This window comes from Labrus bergylta, chromosome 22 (genome assembly GCF_963930695.1).
Source record: "Labrus bergylta chromosome 22, fLabBer1.1, whole genome shotgun sequence".
Lineage (NCBI taxonomy): Eukaryota > Metazoa > Chordata > Actinopteri > Labriformes > Labridae > Labrus > Labrus bergylta.
The window spans coordinates 5412135-5432060 of NC_089216.1; the positions used below are offsets into that span (position 1 = coordinate 5412135).

Below are 19926 nucleotides of genomic sequence, written 5' to 3' on the forward strand. Positions count from 1 at the left end.
CGAGCTTTCGCATCTTTAGCTCATCAGAACGGTCATCAGGATCCAAAATGCATCAACCAAGCTCTGGAAGATTTGAAGAATGCACTGAAGTCTGTAGAGCTTTACTGTGAGCAAAGTGAGGTCACATGTAGATACTCAAGGCAACCAATCATGGACCTCAGCGGTGATTTAGAAACAAGATCCGACAGTCACACGCTAGCCAGAAAAGAAGCGTTGATGCTTTTCAAAGCACACATCAACGAGACCATTGAGAAGGTAGACAGAGCCAGTGACTTAGGTGGGGCTGTTAAAGTGGAGGAGAGTCTACTCTACTTCCTGGTTCCACTTGTCCATTTTCTTTTCCTCGTAACCGGACCACTGACTCAAATCCGCTCCAGAGGCGCTCTGGAGATTCAACAGCTCCTCAGTAATCCTGCTTCCATGTACTATGAACTCAGGTGTCTTAAATCTCTGGGCCTGACTCATATCTACACTGTAAAAAATATTTCAAGGGCTTAGTAAATGTAACCGTAATATAAAGGTATTATTGCTTGAAAAAGATGACTGAACATCATTATGATGAGTATTTGGGTTAACTATATCAAAATTCATGAGTAAAAATGAAACAGAAATCTTTGTGTGAAATGTAAATATATAAAGTTAAGTTTATAGTATAATAAGTAATAACTATATAAGTAGAAATTTATTTAATTAAAAAAAAGTATGACTTGACTGACAGATTACATTGTTTAAATATTTTATAATAATTACTGTATGTTTCATCGATATTTTTGAGAATAACTATGAATAGCAATCTTTGTGTCGAACTACAATTATTACACAATTTAACTTAATATTATTTGTAATTTGACTAATCTACTTAAAAAAAATAAGTATGCTGGCGGAAGTGACAACATCATTCGGTCCGGTTCAAACCGCAACGGCTGGGACTAGACTGTGGCGGGCACGGCGAAGTTCATTCTGACCGAAGTCTACCGACAGGACCTGGACAAAACATCTAAGTGAGTAACTTTCAACACAATAATATTTTTACATACACCTCAGTTACAGAAGCAACACCTGAGCATGAAATATCAACCGACCAGCATTACTATCATGTCGACGATATTCATTACACCTAATTTGTGACAAAGAGAGAGAGACAAACACACAGACAATATGTCGCGGGCATGTGTGTCTCTGCAGCGCTGATAAACACAGAGCAGACTTTGTTTTTTAACATCTCTAAATATTTTGTAATTTTTATGATAAATGAATAAACCCATATCTCCAAAACACATTGAAATCATATTACTTTTTTTTTTTTTGATTGTTCATAACCATTTAAGGTTTACTGAACGGTTCCACGTGTAGATGTGCACAAGCCTAATTACAATACGTGTTTGTACCTTTTAAGTTGACAAAAAAAAGTGTTTACTCTAATATTTAAGCCTCTTGGGTGCTTTCCAGGCTATCTATATATTTTTATTTTACTCTGTCTCTTTTTCTATTTTTTTTTTTTATTAAATATGCTTTATTGACATGAATGTGAGGTGAAAAACTTCTCTAAATCGTCCAGAAGACAATAAAATCGATTCATTAAGCAAAACAATATTATTAAAAACGTCTAGAAAATGGCTGAGAACAGTCAACATATTGTCTGTGTGTTTGTCTCTCTCTCTTTGTCCTGAACGTCAGGTCAGGCTCTGTCTTGAATTCCTGGTCGTGCTGATCTATAATCTCACTCCTAGTAGTAAAGCATGCATTGCTCAGGCAGAAGGTAAATGGGCCTCCAGGAACAGTATTCATTAATTGGAATATAAAAGCATGCAATTCATGACTTGTGTGTTAGGTTGTTATAAAATGTTCATATCCCAAGTTCAAGAGTTATGTCATGCATGCTAAGTATTTAAAAAATGTGCATTTCAGATACGAAAACAACTGATCAAGAAAACACGGGAGGTAAATTGCTCTTTGTAAATAATAATAATAAGGCATAAGGGATATTAAAAGTGATCAGTAGGACATTATTTTCCAAATGTGTTGTAGGGATATTGACTATAGTCTCTCAACTTTCTATGACAACAGAGGTTTTAATCTTTTTTTTTTTTTTTTTTTTTTACATTTTATGCTCAAAGGACAGCAGGCCATAGTCGAACCAAGGTCGGCGTTGGAAGGACAGAGCTTCACAGGACACTAGCCACTGGGGCTCCTCGGTTTTTATCCTTCTGTAAGGTAACGGCTCATGGGATGGCAGTGTAAACTTTGTACATCTGTTGCATCATCAACGGGGGGACTTCTCAAACACTATCGCCTGAAACACGGACTTTTAGGTCGTGGACATTTTCTGCCCTGCATTCATTTGGACTGTCCATGTTCTTTTAAAACTTGGGGTGGTTTACGTACACACTTGTATAGAGCTCACAAATGAGAGGAAACTGAAAATCAGAAAGATGTGAAAGCTTTCATCTGAAAAGTTTAGAAACAATAGAGTGTGTGTTTGATGTCTGAACATATATGGGACTTATGCTACACACAAAAGCGGAAAGCACCAATCCTACTCATGTAATGACTTAAAAGCTGATGTTATTGTAAAACTTCCTATTTCTACCAGTGTTCAACAGCATGGCAGCCAATTTGCATTACTGGAATCAGTTAATGATGTGGAGTTGGATACTTCTGTAGATTTGGATTTTGAAGGCGATACAAGCGTGTTTCTGAAAGTAATCGGTTCTCTCTTGCTGAAGTTAGAAAGCATTTATAATGTCCCTGGTAAATGTATAGATGACTTGGTGGAACAGCTTCAGTTATATATATATTTCAAATTTAATGAAAGACGTTTTAACACAAAATAACTGCACTGTTGATGAAATGGTTATCAGTGATTTAGTCGAAAAATTGTCTGTCTGCAACCCTCTCAATAAAGCTCTAGCTCCAGATGGTCCGTTTTTTTCTAAATTCAAGAGGGGAAAGTATTTCATAGAAAACTTTCATGTTATTGAGCCAGTTGAATATATATTGGCTCCATCAGACAACTGCACCTTTCAATATGTACCTATTCTACAAACCTTAAAGCTATTATTAAATGACAAAGACATTGCAAGTAGGATACTGACAAGACATTCAGGAACTCTATCACAGTTGTCATCATTTCATGATGGCAAATATTTCAAGTTAAATGAGTTTAATGCTGATGGAGAGCTAAGGATTTCACTTATACTTTACATGGATGATTTTGAAGTCTGTAATTCGCTTGGAACCTCACGGAAAAAACATGAAGTGACAGCGGTGTATTGGTTACTTGCAGATGTGCCATCAGAGTTGAGCTCACAATTAACATCAATTAATTTGGCACTCCTTTGTAAAGCGAATGATGTTAAGAAATGTGGCTATGAAACTGTTTTGGAGCCTCTCTTGAACGATCTCATCACATTAGAGGAAGAAGGCATTTTTTTCCCTACCATTGGTAAAAATATCAGAGGAACAGTTTTTTGTGTTTCAGCTGACAATCTTGGTGCTCATTTATTGAGTGGCCTTGTAGAGAGCTTTACTGGGCATCACATACGTAGATTTTGTATTGGGGACCATTCAGACTATCAGCAAAAGGAGGTGCATAGAGGGGTTTTCCAGCCAAGGACAAAGGAGAATTATGCTTTACATGTTCAGACTGTAAAGGAAAACTCTGCTTTGTTACATTGTTATGGTGTAAAGAGAGTTTGTACCTTAACAGAAAAATTAAAGCATTTCCATTTTGTTACTGGGTACCTCCAGACGTGCTCCACGATCTCTTTGAAGGAATAATTCCTTTGGAGTTGGCATTATGTCTTAACTTGTTTATAAAAAAACAGTATTTCACCCTGTTACAACTGAATGAGTCAATAACTCAGTTTCCATATACTTGGACAGATAAAACTGATCATCCCCAACCCATCCCACAAAATCTTTCATCTCACAAATCTATTGGTGGGAATGCACATGAGAATTGGACCCTACTGAGATTATTACCGTTCATAATTGGTGTGAAGATACCATTCAATGAGCCAGCTTGGCAAGTTCTCATGACATTAAAATATATTACTGAACTTGTGGTATCCCCTATTCATACAGAGGAAAGTATTAACTACCTAGATACACTAATATCCAAACATCGCCATAGACTGTTGGAAGTTTTTCCTGAGCAAAAGTTAATTCCAAAGCACCATTTTTTGGAGCATTATCCTGCTATGATAAAATGCTTTGGTCCTTTGGTTTGTGTCTGGACTATGCGCTTTGAGGCAAAGCATAGTTTTTTCAAGAGAGTTGTCAAATACACACAAAGCTTCAGAAATGTATTACTGTCTCTCGCCTCAAGGCACCAAATGATGATGGCATATCATCTACATGCTGATGCTTTGAAACCTGCATTATTTGTCAGTAAAGTGACCAGTATTTCATTGGCATTGTTGCATGCAGATATACAGGAGAGCTTAAAAAAAACTATGAACAAATATGCAGTGGGGATGATTTTTCCTTATGGATGTACTGGAGGTCTACCTGATTTTGTGGAGATTTCACAGATTGCGATTGTAGGCAGTGATCTCAATTTTATTGTTAAGTGTCTTAACAGCTGGTATTATGAACATTTTAGGGGATTTGTTTTGGAGCACTCTGGGAAAGTGACCCTGTTGCAGATACAGCAACTTAGTGATACATACCCCTTGGCAGCATATTGTGTGGGAGGCAAACGCATGGTCACTTTAAAAAGACACATTATTGTCCAGTATTAGGTGTTTGTCTTTTTCACCAAAGTGTCTTACTCCTGCTCTGATTTCCAGTTGTGATTTATTTTCATACAGATGGACCCTGTTGTTTTGAAGGTGATTATAGCTCACCATAGTGAGAAGCTCACACTGCCCTCAGGGATGCCAGACACAGTGGATCATTTACATAAGACTGTAAAGGACACATTTGAACTCCATGAGGAATTCACCATGCATTACTTTGATGAAGACTTTGGTGATTACTTTACACTTCATTCTACTAACCAGGTTCAACATAAGGGGACAATCAAAGTACTAATGATTCCGTCAATAGTGCTTTCACTTGCAGCAACTGAGACTGAAAATGTGACCAGTGGTGAGAATTGTTGCGACACCTCCAGTTGGAATTCATCATGGTTGTCGTCTAGTTCTGCAGATTACCAGTCGGATGGCACATCTTCATCACAAGACACTGTCATATTAAGCCCTCAAAGGGCATCCTGGCTAAATGAAATTGTCATTCCAGTGTTTTCAGTTGCAACGGAGGCAGTGCTGAGACATGGCAATGAAGACTTTGCAAAAGATGGCACTGTCCTCAACAACACCCGTGTCAGGTCTGAAATCATGAAAGGACTGGCTGATTACATATACGGTCACACAGCTTATCCCACAGGCCTTCAGGTCGGACAGGTCGCAGAAGCCTTAGTCAAAAAACATCCTTTTCTGACAGAAACTGGGAGTCGTAATGGATGGATCGGATGGATGTATAGCCTAAACTACAAGATGGGAAATTACAGGTCGAAGCTCAGAAATCTTGGGTTCCCTGAAGTTACATGCAACTCCCTCAAAAACAAGCATCCTGGTGAAAAAAAAAACAGCCCAAAATGTCAAAAAAGCACGAAAAGGAGAAGTGATTTATCTCCCGAACTATCCTTCAGGAGAAAGCAGTGAAAACCAAGAGCAACTGCGCATACAAATTCTTTCTGAATTAAAGAAGAGAGACAGCAGCACAACCATCCAGGAGTTGATGTCCAACACATTTGTGCATAGAAGACATGATGTCGTCAGTCTTCAGTTGAGCATCAAGGCTATCAAGGAGAGATGGCACTGCCTTGTTTGACGTGTCACAGGTGAGTTAGTGGCATTTCTTCAACACAAAGCCATCTTGGGCAGAAAATGCTCAAGCTCTTTTTGATTGTATTGCATTGTGTTGCTCAAATCTAATTTAGAAAATCAAAGCTCTTTTTTTGTCTTTTTAAAAAAGAAAAATTCCAAAGGTCAACGCAGAGTTTCAACGAATCACCACCGTAAATCTTGAGGCCAAATTCATGTCGATGTTGGACCGTTATTCCCCTAAACTGCTTTCCATCTTCCAAGCCAAGAAAGGTGCTGCTGGAGAGAGACATCGCACAGAAATGAATACGCTACTCCAGGTATTGTAGTTTACTCCTCTGTTTAGATACTGCTTTCCCCTTCCTAGCTTGTCATTAATATTTCTCCAGGCTAGAATGTGCACTGAGGAAAGTGAGCAGTGTGTCATGTCTTTTGTGTGAAAATGTATTTTCTCCTTAACAGAGCGGAGTTCACATTGAGAAGACCAGAGAAGTTGTCATCCGATGTCTTATTGACCACCTTGGTGAAGATGTGTGTGCCTTATGTAAGGAGTTTGAGGTGAGTCCAATAAAAACGTTTGGGTTTCTCCCTAAAACTAATGTGTTAAACTGAAATTAAGTTTATTTCGGTAATGCATAAGCGCTACAATATTTTTCATACCAGTATATATATAAGAGGTCAAGAATGTATATTTAGGTGTTTATGTGACAAACCTTGTCTGTTTGCGTCTGTATATTTCTCCTATACAACTATCTTTAATAGACATGATCTCAACATTAGTTTTTTTCAACACTGAACCAAAAATCTTAGTCATCTTAAAAATTAGTCAAAATCCGACTAATGACCATTTGGTCGAGTATAAGGGGACAGCCCTCGATTTTATTTTTACTTACTCTGAACTAAATATCTCAATTTCTAAAGCACTTACATCAATTAAAGTTTCCATAATCATTTTTAACATTATTCTGAAGGTTATTACAGAAGGATTTGTACATATCCTTCTCATTTATGAAACATTTTGTTTTTGAAACATACAGAAAATTCATTTTTAATATCCCTACATTTGATTTATAAAATAAAAAAAGGCTCTATCCAAAATCTGCTCTGTAAAAACTTTGGACATTAATATGTTGTAAAAATTAAATGAATATTTTAACTCTGGCTTTATCCAAAATCTAGATTTTTGTTTTTTTTAAAGAGATGCAAATTAGTTGGATGTCGCAAAATTTTTATGTTTATTCAAACATTTCTAAAAAAATTATAGTTCAGAAAAAATATTGTTTTAATGCAAGTAATCAACTGGCAAAAAATCATGGTGCTATCTTTAAGTTAAAAACTTGCTATACAATGTTTTACAACTGATTAATTTAGTTGTTTTGGTAATTGATTTTTTATTTTTATTTGTTGGCTTCCTGCCTGCATGTTATAATCAGTTGTCTTTACAATATCTGCAGACTGCTGATTCAGCTTCTTCGATGTGGAAGAAGAGCTGGCAGCAGAGGTGATGGCTGTGTACCTGGTCCGGAATGAAAGTGGACAAGTCGATGTCGGGATCGTCATCGAGTGTTCCGCTGTGCTCAACCATCTTGGAGATCTCAGCAGAGCCTGCTGCTACCTGCTAGGACTGACTTATGTCTTGGATCTGAAATACCCCAAAACTCTGAAATACATTTTTGAGGTATTTCAAAAGATGCTTTTGGAGGTAGATGCAGGAAACCTTTTAGTAAAGGTGCAAAGACTGAGAAACATGGTCATGTAGTTGCTTGGGGGCAGCTGTTCAGTTGAAAATGTGACTCATACCCAATTGAACCATGTGTGGAATGTGGACTCTTGTTAGTAGTGTGGTTCTGGAGAGAAACTTAAGCAATCTATTGCTCCATTTAGTCAGACCATCATCAGGTGTGGTCAGGTTCACAGTTTTCATCTGATTTCAATGTATATTGAGTCTGCATTTACAACTTGCTTTAAGAAGGATTTTCTCAATTTTTTTATTTTCTATTAGGCATGACGCATCTGATTTTAAGTTTACAGGCAGTTTAATAAAAAAATGATTTTAATGTACTTCTAGAGGAGAATGTACTTAATGCATTTTAAGTTTCTAACCTTAATGCAATTCAAAGTTTAATTTTAAGCTTTAGTTTTCATTTGAAGTTTTAAAAAAAAAAAGCATATCCATCACAAATGAGAGAAGAGTTGATCAATGTAAGGTCATCTAAATGCGAAACTTAATAGAGGGGATGATTTGATTTTGCCTTATACCACAAATTTTGATTGTAAAGTCACTTAAAGAGTAACACCGGGATTTTTGAAACCGGGCTTTATTTTTCAATGTGTTTTGGTTTGAACACATATTTACAACACATAACAGACAAGTTTTTGTTTTTGCCACTTAAAAGTTCAGATTGTTGTAAGTCTGACAACATTGTGGATAGCATTCCTAGAGAGATATATATATTTTGTTAAAAAGTAAACTGTTAAAGTTTCTTTGTGATACATACCACTTGGCTGACTACTGTATTGTGTGTTTCACACAACATAAGTCGCAAGACAGATAGAAATAATTGTCAAAGTTAAATATTATTATTTTTCTTCAGTGCTTTCTGCTCACATTTTCTATACAGTTTATGGAGTATTTCAATTAAATTTACATTTTTTTATTTTTTATTTTACTAAATCAATTCATGCGTACACGATTGAAAATATTAAGTAACTCTACTCATTATTCATGGTTTGTTTTACTTGATTTCAAAGCTTTGAAATTTACTCAATATTTTTGTGTGTAAAAATGTTTCATCATTTAAATTAAGTAATATGCAGTATTTATTTTTAGAGTGTATACTTTAGACACACTGTTCTCTCTGGGTGGGTTTTGTCAAAGTTAAAAAGGCAAACATTTTCTAACTCCTGATAGATGGCAGGAAATTTAGATTTTCAGCAAAAGAAAATCAAGCCAACCAACCCATCAAACAATGGATTTGTAAAGTGTGTTGTCAACCACAAACTTTATAAAAAACTTAAAAACAAGGCCCAGCTCCAGCTTGCTGTGGGTTTTTAAGTTAACCTCTTTCTTTCCTCATCAGACTTCTGGAAATGTATCTGTCTTCATAAACTATGTGATCCCAAACTGGGAATGCCAGTTTGATTACATGGTTCTGGCATTTTAAGGGTTAAATTCCTGATAAATATTCAATATTTGATAGTTTTGAGCAGGGCTGGAGTTGTTTAAGAGATTTATGTAGAAAAGAATATCAATCTGTTTTATTTTTATAACAGTTTTTGTAAATTGGATATTTTCGCCCTCCAATGTCCAAACAGGGAACTACATTTTAAATCTGATGCTACACATAAACTAACAATGCATCAAAGTCAATATTTTGGATAATCTTTGACATATCCAAGATTGATTTAAAAAAAAATCTCCCAGCCACCAAATATTTGTTATTTGGAAATAAGTCTTTTTTTTTTTTTTTTTTTCATAAATAACTACAGTGATATCAAGTAATCAAACTGGCATTTAAAGGGTTAAACTCCTAAAAATGATTGAATGTTTGGTAATTTTGAGCAGGGCTGAAGTTGTTTAAGAGATATATGCAGAAAAAAGTAGAAAAAAATATCAATCTGTTTTATTTTTATAGCAGTTTTTTGGAAGTGGACATTTTTGTCCTTAGTGACTTAAGAGGGTATTAAATTAAACTGATGCCCGAGGGATAAACCCTGGCATTAATGTATTTAATTTACATGTTTATCAGCACAGATTCCTGTTCCGTTTTATGGTAAATATAACATGGTATGTATAATAAGTGATGGTGTTGATTCAAATAACCAATTTCTAATCAAATATCTTTAGCAAACATATTTTTTTATTGTACTCTTATATCTCTGCATTGAGCAACGTTAACTTTTATTTTTGGTCCATATTCTCTGTTACCTCTTTGTTCTACATTTTGGTTTTGAGATTCTTTAGTTAATTCATCATTTATATTCATTTTTTTTTCTCCGTAATTTATATTCCTTCAAATGACAGAGTGAAAGCATTATCGTGATCCTGACTATTCTTTCATATTGTATGTGACATTTTAATGTTTGGAAAAGCACCTAAAACACTAATACGTGTATTTTTATTGTAATTATTAATTTAAAAAAAGTGGAATTTTTTATGAAATTTCAAAATCACTTTGTGTAATTAAAATCAAGCTACCATCTTAACCATCTTCATTGACTATTGCCACTTGAAGTACATATTTCTACACATATACATATTCTATACATATTTCTGTTGAAATATTTAGGGGAAAGAAAATCTAATTGTAAGACCAAATTCCCACCATTTGAGCATGAAGAAAGCATCAAATTGAGACCAGTATAATGCTGAGAGGTAAGTTAATATGTCAATACTGCCACTGTGTGGTTAAAAGGGATTTATAATAATAATGATAATAATAATACATTTTATTTAAAGGCGCCTTTCAAAACTCTCAAGGTCACCTTACAGAGCAGAGATAAAAACAGAAGTATATATGAATACATCATATAAATATAATAATAAAACATACACAAATGAATATATATGTTATATGTATACAGTGGTGTAGTGTAGGGTATAAGCAGGTACACAGAGTTTACCCACTTATTTTTCAGTCACTATAGAGTATACCCACTTCTAAATCTCCTCTGATTCACACCATTGATTTATTCACACCATTGATTTGACACCATTGATTTATGCTGACTTTTTTTCCTCTAGGATGGTGAAGGGATGACCCTCCCTACTCTGTCTCTAATTGGCTAGTTCACACTAACTAAATATTCAAGAGCAGTGCTAAAGCCACTGTTATTAACAAAGGGCATTTATCCTTTCGGTGATGGGCCACTTAAAAGAAACGTTTTGGGTAAATAATTCAGAGTATACTCACTTCTTCAGGCACACTTCACCACCACTGTATGTATACGATAAGTCAGTTGGAAACTTGGTGTGTGTGTGTGTGTGTGAATGTATGAAGCAAATAAAGGCAAACTGTATTAAACAAACAAGCTTTTTCCTTTACATCAGAATCTCTTGAACTTTCAAGACAGGAGACAGGATGTTTCTCATAACCTTTTATTAATATTTAAAGGTTGATTTTTTTTTTAGGATGTCCATTTTAATTACACAGAGAAATTAGCCACACAAGTAAATCTGATTGTATTCTCTTTACCTTTTATCTTTTTTTTTTTTCTTAATTGTTATTCATATTATTTCTCCCTTATCAGCTCTAATGCTAAAAAAGTTACACAAGAACTATCACACGGTTAACTAACTTGTGAGCACATTTGGACGGTAAAACTAACACTTCACGTGGGTTAAAAACCCCAAAAATTAAAATTTAAAAAAACCAAGAGGGGAAAGACAAATATGATGGAAGAAAAAAAGAAAAAGAGACAAACAAAAGACAAAGTGGATAAGCATTTACAATTGCACAGCCTTGCTCAACTCTGAACAAAAAAGTACCGCTCCTCTTCCATATTTGGCAATTTTATTTTCCTAGACTCCGCCCATTATCCCTTATTTGGTAGATGCTCCCGTGCCCTGTTGTTTGAGTTTAAATTGAAGTCTGGGCAGAGCCAAACATTTACATTCTACTCTTCAGCCCTCTGGAAAATGAGCCTTAAACATGGCAGCATCCTGGTTTTACATATACACTTAAATCATCTTAACTTTAAGATTTGTGTTTGTCTTACTAAACACAACAGTTGTTGACCTTTTGAAGACTGGTTGTGAACTGCCAGAGGGGAAGCGACTCAAAAACAGATTACTGTTGTCATCATCAATACCTCCCAAGTACCATTTTATTGAGATCTCCAATGTGAGGCTCTCCATCCTCCATGCTTCATCAAACAGGTTTAGGAGAGGAGCATTAGAAAGCAAATGAGGCAACACTAAAAATGAAACTGCTTATTTGAGAAAAAAAAATAAAAAATCAGATGCAACAGTGCATCAGAAAAAAAGGAGCTCGTTTACAAATGCACATGCACTCCAAGGGTATCGTTTCGGGTCCAACTAGGGCCACTTTTAAGAGTATGGTCATCCAAATGGCTACTTGATGTAGGGCAGTGGTACGCTTTGTGTTTTATCTGCATTTGAAATATCACAGAACAAAATTAAATTCAGTGAGACGTTATAAAAGATGCTAGCCAGGTACATGTTTGGCTAGCATCACAGCTAATGGCAGGATTTGGACAGAAACCCTACCCCCCAGGAAAACTCAGCCTCTTATTTTTTGGCAGTAAGAATACTTATTGGCGGCCAATTCCAATTGGCTGTTTTCATTCTCATATCAGGCTGAATATTTGAGGGTGTTACAAGAGGTGCAGCCCTAGTTTTACTTTCTTACTCTCTTGAGTGATTTGGCAGTGAAGGGGCTGGTACATTGTCATCAATAAGTCACAGGGGGCTTTCTTGGTCTCAGCGCTAATCAAAACTAAAGTTTTCTAAAGGACCCTGGCCCTCTCTGCTGCATTACTTGTGCTTACAGGATACAAGCGCTTCCATTCACCTCACATATCCTTCCTCAGACATACGCACACATTGCAACAATCACATACAAACACAAATCTCCTGACCCCTTTGCTTAAAATAAAACTGCTCGTTAACAGAGAGGTGTAGTGGGGCGTTCATTTAACCTCAAACTCAAGCATGCTAGCTGGGGTTTGTTTTTAGGAGGTAATCCATGCGCGGGCAAGTCTAAGAGCGTACAACCCAGATGATGCACACTGAACCCTTCTGGCCACGCGTAACACCCAAATGAAATATCTAAGCTAGCATGCTACTTTAGGGATGTAATGCTTCATGTTGAGTAGGTCATGAACAGGGATATTAGGTCACGCTGTGCGAGACTGCCACCAGTATTGGAAGCACTATTTGTAGGCCATGTCCCAATTTAGGGGCGCTGTCCCTTTACGGAGACTCCTTCAAATGTGGGACAACAAAATCATCCTTCTTACCCCGGCTAATGAAGGATCCGTCTTGCGCATCCTTCATGGCCCATCATATCCTGAGATTCATTGAACGCCAATTCAAATGAGATGGCGGAATCTGAAGCGGTCGAGTAATACACGTTTTAAATGAAAGGGTAAAGGCAGGGACAGCCAGTGGGGAATCCTCCGCAAGCGGTCTACACAGGCGACGAACACTGGATCCTTAGTAAGCTAGGTCTATCAAGGGAAGGGGCCCCTAAACTGGGACACACTGGGAGAGTTTGACTATGGCTTACCATAGGGTACTAGCTAGCTAGCTAAAAGCACACATAATCTCTCAGTCTCACATAGTGCTTTTTCTTCAGTCCTCCATGTTAGCTAAACACACCAAGCTAACAACGCAGCACATGTGCATGCATACACACCCAAATCCAAAATATAAAAGAAACATATTATCCAGTCAATATTCACATGGGTTCATACCGGACATGCACTACCCAAACTGTCCAAAAGAAGAAGAATTAGAAAAAAAAAAAAAGGCTTCCATCCCGACTCCTCATACCAAACGGGGAAAAAACAAAACAGTCACTTATAGACGGGGCGAATGGAAGACATAAACAACCTGGCAACATCAAGGAGGAAGTAGTCACTATAATGGCTCTCATTGGCTGTTACCACACAAAAAGGTCAACCAACCGGTAGCTTTGGCCCCCTTGCTGAGGCAGGTTACAGTTAAGAAAAATTAAAAATCCGATTAAAAGAAAAAAAAGAAATTACACAGTAAAAACTAGCTTAAAAAGTAGTAGACACACATTGTTATATCTGCTATAGTGTTTTTTTTTCATCTATGTCATTTTTAAATTGCTTAGTAAAGAGAAAAGTGTTACAGTTTTTTTTCTGTTACATTATCATCATCATCATCATTAGCTTTAATATCATCATTGAGAACATTATCAGCATCAAGAACATTGTCATTTTCAGGATTATTACTATCAGTTAATGTCAGATGTGCGGTCTCTATAGGCCTCCTTCATCTAAATTAAAGGGCTCTATTGGCTGCTCCAATAGAGGGAGGAAGAGAGGACTGGTTTCTAATATTTCCCCACATCCCCCCCTTTTTTTATATTAATCTCTTTTAGACTATACTTTGTTGATTCTTTTTAAGAACAGCCCAATCCATAGTTTACAGCTGGAAAAAGGGATGTGAGGAAAAGGAGAGGATTCGTATGTTGTGCAAAGTCTGAAGATATTCCTCAGAAATCTTTCTACTCGTCTTGTTTCCCTCCCTCTCCTCATCTGTTTTCCTTTCCTGCTAGTGTGGGGAATGATGATAGTTGTTTAGTGACAAATAAGTAACCCATTCATCTTGTTCCTGCGTTACTATCATTTCTTCATCTTTCCCTTCCTTCAGCCCTCCACCTCTTCTCTTTCTCGCTCTCTCTCTTACTATTTTTTATTTATTTTTTGCTTCAGCAGGACACCTCCATCGTTTGGGAGGGGCTAGGCGGCATCTGACCGCCCTGCGAGCCCTGGGACAGGGTGCGAGAGCGAGAGCGGGACCCATCCATGGAGTAAGAGGAGGAGAGGGAGGTGGTGCGTGAGCGGGACAGGCGGGTCATGCAAGATGAAGCCACTGTGGAGGGAAAGAAACAGAGTAAAGGATTAGATTTATTAGAGACGCTATCACACATCTAGAGAGTAAGGATGAATTATAATGAAGTAGTTTGAGGCTATCTACATTTCAAAGCGAATATTTGGAGCACTGGGGAGATGGATTTGTGAAAGTAAAGGTCACAGGGGAACTATGTTTCCCATAGTTTTGGGAAACCAATGGACCACTAGAAGATTCAACTGGACTGGGATTTGGCTACACAGAAAATACGTGTTAGTTGAATTAATTAATTGTTGACTTTTTCATTGAATTTGTTGAAATTAGTGACAGACAAAATGAAACTTTTGAGCAAGACCTGCACACAACAGACGGACCAACATACTTTAAAACAAATCAAAACATTGAGTACAGTCATGCCCTCTGTATTTATAACATCTTGTATCACTTTGTATGCAACCTGTACAACTTACTGTAGCCCATTCCCTGGATGAAGTACTTGAAAGCCTCGGTCAGTTTCGCTGGCTGTAAATACAAAGAAAACATTTTTCAGTTTTTACATTCAGGTTGATGTACAGGTATTTCATTCTGCACATATCACATATTTATAATTATGACCCATGTAGCAGCCAAGGAATAGTAATAATAATAACTAATAATCATTTGAATGAGCGTAACACCAAGAAGTTCAGCTTGATCAGTCAAATTTAAACAGTGGTGTGTTTGGTTGGTTTTGCTGAATTTTGAAAAAGGCCTTATAAGTATTTCTTACTTCTGCTAAATATTCAATATTTGTGTTGATAGGTGACATTTTGGCTCATGTTTGTGCACAACAAATTATTGTATTGCATTGTTTTTTTTTGTCTTGAAGGCCTTTATTTTGATAGTTGATTTTAACAGGTATGTCAAAGTCATGCCTGTTTTATCATCTGTGTTTCAAATCTCGGAAGGAAACTGCTAGTTTTTTGTTACCTGAGTCAGCTGAGGGAGACCACCGGCATCCGCCATCTGTGAAGGAAGGACAGAGGAAGTCAAGGGATGTGAATTAAAAAAAAAATAATAATAAAGTATGGAAAGATTGATAAATATTTCAAAAGAAGAGATTGACATGACGGTTGGTTACCTTTAAGAATGAGGTTGTTGTTGGGTCCATTTTGCTGTTGCACTCCACCTAGTGGTAACAAAAGGAAAACTTAATGACGCTCAGCTCAAATAGCAACATGTTAAAGTCTTCTTAACCATGTTAACATTCAGTAACTAGAGAATGCACAATGCACCTGGTAGTCTGTCAATATCCCTTAAAAATTGGTTCAACATCGTACTAGTCTACTTCTGTTTGAATATGTATACTTCTTGGCTTAATGGAGGTGAATGGAAGTCCTTAAAGTTTCACCAAACAGGTGATCCGAGGCTTCTCTCTATTTGGTTTATCTCACGTTTTCCACTGGGCACAGCTCTCTGTGCCGCAGACACTCCCACTTTCATTAGCAGTGGATTAGTATTGTTCTAATGGTTTTTTCTTCTAATGTGATTGGACAGCTGACGTCTGTCATTCACATGTTATTTACAATGAACTTTATTAACACAGCACCTTTTATACAACTACATATACAAACCGTCACCCCAGCCCTTTAGCTAACTGAGTGACCAAACACAAACACACATACATACAGTCATACACACACACACAAACAAAACAAACCATTACAGTAATGCATCAGCCACTACAAATATGCCAAGTCATCAAGGTAAACCCTGATACTTAAGTTTTACATCTATGGATTGTTTATTTCATGTATATTTGTATCGAGACTAATATGGAGCAAGATGCTGCACACTGTAGCATTTATTACCTAAGCTAATTTGCAATGTCCGTCCCTAGATGGGCCTTTAAAATACATAAAACTCAACAAAAGATACACAAAAAAACAGAGCCAAAACACAACCATCATTCAATCAAAGCACTGACAAAAGATGATGTTTGATGACATCATGCAGTAGTGTTGGATCCACCAATCCACCAATCCACCATTTTCCAATTCCCATCTCTATTTGCTGACTTAAGCAAAAATCATATTCATGGTTGAGGTCATGTGCTCGAGCAAAAGTACACTGCTAACTCAAAAATAACGCCAGTCCAGTTTAGACTTTGTCTTGAATGGAACTGAAGGGTTAAAGAAGACATGACGCCATTCACAGTTAATCAAAAGAAAGTACGCATTTCTCCATATAAGGCCGTTGTTGAACACATCTTGGATAAACCAACAATTACCAAGGCGCTTAAAACATCTGAGAAGAAACGCATAAGACATAATGTGAGTTACGAAGACTTACGGCTGCTTCTTCATATGGAGCTTGATCGCCCACCACCAGCATCACTGGACATCTGAGGGTGTCAGAAGATTAGATCAGGGGGTTAGCTTTGACAACTTGACAGGTTTTATTCAGATTTGACTTAAAAAAAAAAAAGGATAAAAGTTTAGAGGGTTTTTACTTGAAGGTGCTGTTGCGGTCAACGTTCAAGTCTCTGCGACTGGAGGGAAAAAGAAAAGAGTTCTGTTTGTTGGCTGTTTGATGTGTTGTGTGAATGTGTTTATTCCGTAATATCTGAAGGTGTGTGGTTTTTTTTTAACCTGTTGTAAGTCTTCCAGAGGAGCTCTATGTTGATCAGATTAGATGCTTTGGAGATGCGCTCTCTGTGAGACTGCACTAGATCTGTGTTTGATGACAGCTCCTCCTACAGAAAAAAATACTTGTTTGAGAAGACATTTTCAAACTGCAACACAAAAAAAAAAAAAAAACAGGAAGTAGTTTTTGTATTTTGATACCTGACTGAAAAGGTGGGACAGGATCTGCTCTGTGAGGGAGGAAGTCACAGAGCTGAGCTGGAGAGGGAAGGACGAAAGAGAGAAATCAATGAGACTGTTGTGTAATATGACATACAATGACTCAATCAATTCTGCCATGGGTCAAAACCATCACATGCTCTCACAGAACTCATTTAAGTGACTAAATAGATTAATATGGTGAATGTTCCTGGCGTCTTGCCTAGGAAAGGATATAAGGAATGATGGAAAAGGAAAGGTACCTTCTGAGCGGCCCAGTCTATCCATCCTCGGGCGTTAGTGTCGATGTTGACCAGAACCAGACCCTCCACTGAATCGGGGTTTGCAATCTATAGAGAGGGACAAGAAGCAAAAGCAGAGACGAGACATGTGGAACTGTTAAACTTTGTGTAAGTAGTTCAGATTGGATATCAGTCACGGTAAAGGATTGAAAAAAAACACTTTTTCAGATACAATACTTTACGAAACGATAAGAAACAATGCGCCAGTGTTGTAGTCAAGATCACACTAACCGAGACCAAGACAAACCTGAGACCAAAGTGCTTTGAGATTGAGACCAGACCAAGACATTTAGGGCTAGAGACCGAGTCAACACCAAGACATTTAGGGTTAGAGACCGAGTCAACACCAAGACATTTAGGGCTAGAGACCGAGTCAAGTCCAAGACATTTAGGGCTAGAGACCGAGTCAAGTCCAAGACATTTAGGGTTAGAGACCGAGTCAAGACCAAGACATTTAGGGCTAGAGACCGAGTCAAGACCAAGACATTTAGGGTTAGAGACGAGTCAAGACCAAGTCAAGACCAAGACATCTAGGGCTAGAGACGAGTCAAGACCAAGTCAAGACCAAGACATCTAGGGCTAGAGACGAGTCAAGACCAAGTCAAGACCAAGACCAAGGCAGGGGGAGACCCAGACAAGACCAAGACATTTGGGGATTGAGACCGAGTCAAGACCAAGACCAAGGCAGGGGGAGACCCAGACAAGACCAAGACTATAAATATCACTGATATCATCTTGAGTGAAGTGGGCGTGTCACTCACTTAGACCGTTACTGACGTAAATCAAACTAAAAAGTGAAGGTATTTATTCTTTTAGAACGGGATGTTTTCCTTCTAATCACAGCAATGACGTGGAAAAACAGCCTATCAGAGGTGGTCTTGATCGGTCCATCGAGACCAAGACCGATTCTGAGTTCTTCAACACTACAACACTCTATACTTTATTGTCCCTGTAGGGAAAAATCTGTCTTGGACTTAATGGCTGCACACATTACAACGATATAAACTGCTGCTTGACCAATAAAACACCACACAAGAGCATTCAGAACATGAGAGAGCAAAAAAGACAAGACTCACCGCAAACCTGGAGAGGATGTACGCTCCAGCACCCACACCCACCCCAATGACGGTACGGAAGCTGAAAAGGGACATAACAAGTTAATAACGGAATATAAAGATGCATTAAAAGATGGAGCACACTCAAAACTCAAACCAGAAATCTTCATTTTCAATCAATGAATGTTAGATCTATAACATTTAAAAACACTTTTTTTAAAGCTTAAAAAAAAAAATGACGATCAGTGTCTAAGATGACGTCTTGTTTTGTCCTTTCTTAAGACGGAAGGATATTGATTAATTGAGCTTTGGCTGGATGGGTTTGCTAGTTGAAACAGTCCAGAAAATGGGAACTATGCAGTTGTTCTTGTTCAATAAAAAAAAAAAAGGAAATGGTAGAAAACCTCTGTAGAGTCCACTCAAGGACGTAGTCAAATGATGTGTCTTCCAAGGAATTCATTATTTGGCCCATTAACTTTCAATGAAACGTGAATCAATGTGCAAATTAGATTATTTTCATCCACCTAACTGTGCAGGCTGACACACTTCAGGAGTGGACCTTTGAGATGCACTGTGATGGTTTTGTGCAGAGTAGGTTTCCCCACCCTGTATCTTTATAAAACTTGAAGTTCCGGCAGCCGAAAAGCATCGTCCCACATAAATTCACTGTACATAACATGACTTAAACATTAGGAACAATCAGAGGGGAAATTCCTGCAGGTCTACACTTCCCTTTTGTTTGCGTTTGCTCAAGAATATTTTACATGTGATGAGGACAAAAGGAATCATGTTGACTCACTTGAAAAACTGCAGGACGGCCGGGATCATCTCTGCTACGGTGTCCATGGAGGGATACTGGTAACTACGACAGAAGACACAAGTGAACATTTTTGAAACTGAAAAAACATGGAAATGTGCTCCCAAAAAGAAATGTCTGTAATTTGTTTCTAATTATACAGAAAACATGAACAGAAAATGACATGCCAGGGGGGAAAAAAGAAAATCAATTTGATGTTTAGTAACTCAAGTTGCTGCTATACTTTCCATCAAAAGAGCACTTTTGGTGGATGCAACAGTGGGATTTGTAGTTTTTATTAGACACAAGTATAGTGAACTGAAACCCAAATATTGATAAACAGCCTAATTTTTTATTACTAATTCAAAAAGGAAAAGTATTTCCTCGGGAGAAGACCTCTTTGTAGTTTTTGGATGATTTGATGTCTTATGGTTTCACATTAAGAACATTACAGTAGCTGTGCCGTTCTACCCACAGGGATTTAAAAACCGAGATAAAACAGAAGAATAAGCCTCAATTCCTCGAATCACCAGCAGGAGTCAAGAGTCACAGTC

General features: G+C 37.4%; 2 protein-coding genes across 3 annotated transcripts in view; one reads left to right on the forward strand and one right to left on the reverse strand.

Moving 5' to 3' along the window:
* ndrg2 (NDRG family member 2) overlaps positions 1 to 19926 on the reverse strand; it is a 59865-nt gene that overhangs the window by 13853 nt on the left and 26086 nt on the right. Inside the window, exons 6-16 of one of the 2 annotated variants that reach the window (XM_020648836.3) lie at positions 19376 to 19438; positions 18598 to 18658; positions 17483 to 17569; positions 17223 to 17279; positions 17028 to 17131; positions 16889 to 16927; positions 16729 to 16780; positions 15518 to 15565; positions 15367 to 15402; positions 14868 to 14919; positions 10914 to 14418 (exon numbers count right to left, since the gene is read on the reverse strand). In XM_020648836.3, coding sequence (XP_020504492.1) covers positions 14255 to 14418; positions 14868 to 14919; positions 15367 to 15402; positions 15518 to 15565; positions 16729 to 16780; positions 16889 to 16927; positions 17028 to 17131; positions 17223 to 17279; positions 17483 to 17569; positions 18598 to 18658; positions 19376 to 19438 — 763 coding nt within the window. In that variant the 3' untranslated portion in view covers positions 10914 to 14254. Of the gene's footprint in view, positions 1 to 10913; positions 14419 to 14867; positions 14920 to 15366; positions 15403 to 15517; positions 15566 to 16728; positions 16781 to 16888; positions 16928 to 17027; positions 17132 to 17222; positions 17280 to 17482; positions 17570 to 18597; positions 18659 to 19375; positions 19439 to 19926 lie in introns of those variants that run through there. The other variant, XM_065950143.1, reaches the window with a different exon arrangement.
* LOC109995194 (uncharacterized) lies at positions 607 to 10037 on the forward strand. Its single transcript, XM_065950142.1, has 7 exons — positions 607 to 1001; positions 1909 to 1941; positions 2118 to 2214; positions 4815 to 5848; positions 5983 to 6151; positions 6294 to 6389; positions 7286 to 10037. The coding sequence occupies exons 4-7, from the start codon at positions 5820 to 5822 to the stop codon at positions 7334 to 7336; spliced, it is 345 nt and encodes a 114-aa protein (XP_065806214.1). The 5' UTR covers positions 607 to 1001; positions 1909 to 1941; positions 2118 to 2214; positions 4815 to 5819; the 3' UTR covers positions 7337 to 10037.